The 3,477-nt window shown below is 38.1% G+C and overlaps 1 protein-coding gene across 1 annotated transcript; it reads right to left on the bottom strand.

Moving 5' to 3' along the window:
- Positions 1-819: 819 nt before the first annotated feature.
- LOC143183586 (uncharacterized) lies at positions 820-2,428 on the bottom strand. Its single transcript, XM_076385194.1, is given in 3 exon segments — positions 820-870; positions 1,918-2,142; positions 2,180-2,428. Coding segments are annotated over 3 exon segments (525 nt in total).
- Between the last annotated feature and the right edge of the window lie 1,049 nt (positions 2,429-3,477).

Consider the following 3,477-nt stretch of genomic DNA (forward strand, 5'->3'; position numbering starts at 1 on the left):
CTTAACATTGTTCCAGATTGGGCACTAATCGCAAAATATACAACTTGCAACGTATAGGTTGTGTAAAATCAACCCGTACGTTTCGTGAATTTATCATCTCTTAGTTGGACGTTGTCGCATCGTTCGATGAATGCATTCTTAAATCGCTTAATAATAAATACTTAGCAGAAGGATACTGCATTCGTAGATGCTCGATCGAGTCGTTAACTGCATATGCACAGGCTGCATAGCAAAGAAGCTCGTATCTACGAACGAGTGCATATATTAAAAAGAGAATATTAAAAGAAAAAGAAAGGAAAGAAGATAACATTAGATAAACGACCATCGCAGCCCGTTACCGACTACTCGATAATCGTGAATGATGTAACTGCCAGATATACGACCGTATCCGTCGACCCATAAACGAAAATCGCTGCAATTTCAAATGCTCTGAACAAAACCAGTGCATTGTAAGAGAGAAAAAACCGCAAAATTTCCGTATAAAATAGTAGTCGATCATATCTAGCAATCAGTCATCCAGTCAGCGCGATACCGGCGCACAAAAAAATCCCCCGTATAAACTCAACGTGTCACTCCAAGAAGCACGTGACCACGATACATAGTCTGCTTATTAGTACGTATTTGAATGTTGCCGCGCTCGGTACCGAACGCGCGACCTTTTAACGTTTCTTCGAGAAACGAGCGTTTAGTCGCCGGGGATCTTTCCCCAGTTTGATCCTTTGGTCTCGTTTTTGAGCCGGCTGCCGCTTGTCTTGTACTTATCACAGTTTGTTGCCCGCGACGTCATCTTTATCGTCGTTGATGTTCGAGTCGGTAATATTAAAATAAGTATGGCGATGGTTCGCTAAAGCCACACTCTTTGCAGCTCCTCTGCAAAAACAAAAGTTCCATTGAAATAATTGAAAAATGAATTATACTATAGAATATATGAGGTTTCAGTGCCTATGAGGAACTGGTCCCTCGATCAGGATTCAAACTGAACACAGGTGCGAACATGTTTTGTCTCTGAGGTTTCTGTAATGGCCACTGGTTGACCCAAAGGAAAAGGACTGATCGAATCTGTCAATTCTGGAATACTAGAGATTCACTGGGTTCTTTTCCCTGTGTGTACACTCGATATTCCAACGTCTTTCGTAATAGGAGGTAAAGAAATTTATCATGCAGAATTATCTAACGGCGCGTTACCGTCAGGTTCACAACAAAATTAAGGATGTACGGATATCAAATCTTAGAAGTAAATTTCCAAAAGTATGCATCAACAGCCATTAACCTTATCCGATACGAATCAGTTTTCCATAAGTGTTGGGAGAATTCTCTGTTGATTTCTAGAGCATCAGAGAAATCAAAGTACTGCCTGCGCTGAATCACATATCCTCTTTACCCTTGAGGGGCAAGATCTCCATCGTCGGTTCGAAACTTGCACAACTTCCTTATGGTCGTTATTGGAAAAGATCCTTCAGGTACTGGTCCGTCGGTCTGATTGTTTTTTTACCAGTATTCTATCAACTTCGAACGATGGAGAATTTGAGAATGAACGAAGGAAAGTTTAAAATTCTCGAAAGCAACGCAGAGTCTCAAGTGAAAAGTAAGGGAGTTCAACCCGAAGAAAAGGTGATACGAAATAGCACACAAGAATGCGCTAGATAGTGTTTATATTTGATTAAGATGAGGCTGGAGCCACGTGCTCAAAAATTAAACAGAAAGACTAAATTCATGGAAATAGTTAATATTGATATTAGTATTTATTTATAAGGTCTATTTGTAATTTTAAAAAATAGTAGCCGATTATTGGATTACTGCTATTTATCCAGATAAAGTACAAGTTTGCGATACATTTGGAATTAGTTTTATTTCGATACGTAATTATCTTTGCTATTAAAAGTCTCATTGGTCAACTATGTACAAATATCTGCTTACCACTGGATAATCTTCAGTTAAGCCGTGCTCGCCCAAGCGATAGTACACCGACCGATTTTCCATAAAACTCTTAAAGTCGTATCGCGGCATCATGGGAACTCTCATTTGCCAGAATGGTTCCCTAATATTCGCTCCTAAATTCAGTATATCTCGTTCCTTGTAGTAAATACGAACCTGTGGAACTGGCTACAAAACAAAGTTCAATTCAGTCGTTCGGTTTGAATGCTTAGCAAAAGCATGTAACTCAAAATTGGCCTCGTACCTTGCCTTGCTTTTTGGAGTTTTCCTCGGGCGTTTCTGGCCTGGAATTAGCTGGCGTTTGTTCCGGTGTCGTCGATTCGATAGAAGGCACAAGGCTACCGACTCCACTCGATTCACTACTGGTACTCGGTGAAATCGGTCCACAGCCAGTCAAAGTTCTTAAACCTTGTTCGTACAGAATTCTCGTTCCCAGCGTGCTGAAGAGCTCAGGTTCCAGGCCAGAAAGTGGTAGGGCTATCGATAGTGCCATTCTTGCTTCTTTTGGATCTTTTTCGAAATAGTTACTATTTCAACTTTTCAATTCGTCCCTCGATGTCGCTCGAATTTCACGTCTGTGTAATAGTTGGTAGCCGTTACGACGTCAACCGACAACTAACTGAAATTTTGGGTTCTTCATCCTCTGTTATAGAATCCACCGTCTTTCTGCTGTCTGTGTATGCTTCGGTATCGTTGTATTCAAAAGTAAACACGACCTTCTCAATTTAGATTGGAATTATAGGTGACTTAATTACAGTGATAATGTGGTAGAAGTATGTATTGTGCGTGTTAAGTAGTTGCTGATTGATGTTAATGAATGCCACCAGAACAGGGAATAATCTATATTGGAATAATTAGGCTAATGAATGAACAAATTTTGGTGTATTTCTATGAATACTCTTTAATAATGATTTTTCCCCATTCCATCGAAATATGTGTTAAAAAACTAAATTTTATTTGTAGAGAAAAAAGCTTAAATTTTAATTTAGATTTCTAGCTGTTTACTCAGAACGATAAAGATTTGAAGCAGAAAATAATTGTTCTGTCTTACCGACAGAAACTTCATAATCTTATGTCGGTAAATGCATGCAGTTTTTGCTTTTACCGACAGTAGGATACTTAGCTTGTGTATCGATAGTGGTATGGAAGGTCGTATTTTTATCGAGGGCTGGTATGTTTCTGAAAATTCTGAATTATCTGATGTTCTCTGTTATTGTATTTCTATTGCATACAATACAAAATATAATTTTTTGTATGCTCGATTTACTCACAATTTAGTAAACAATTATTTATTTAATAACTCTCTTTGGATATTCCTTCCAAAATTTTCATGAGTTGGTAATGCAGAGTTCTGTTTAGCGACATTCTAACAATCTTTTTCTTACTGCTCGACTTGGTCGCTAGAGGGACATTTGGTTGACTCGGTATCATAGAATGTCTCCCTTTTCTTGATTTTTCTTTATTTTTTTTAACCTCTAATAATATCGTAATATTCAAACATGTTACATAGCATATAATATTCATCTAATTATCAGGATATTG

The sequence above is a fragment of the Calliopsis andreniformis genome, chromosome 9, assembly GCF_051401765.1.
Source record: "Calliopsis andreniformis isolate RMS-2024a chromosome 9, iyCalAndr_principal, whole genome shotgun sequence".
Taxonomy (NCBI): Eukaryota; Metazoa; Arthropoda; class Insecta; order Hymenoptera; family Andrenidae; genus Calliopsis; species Calliopsis andreniformis.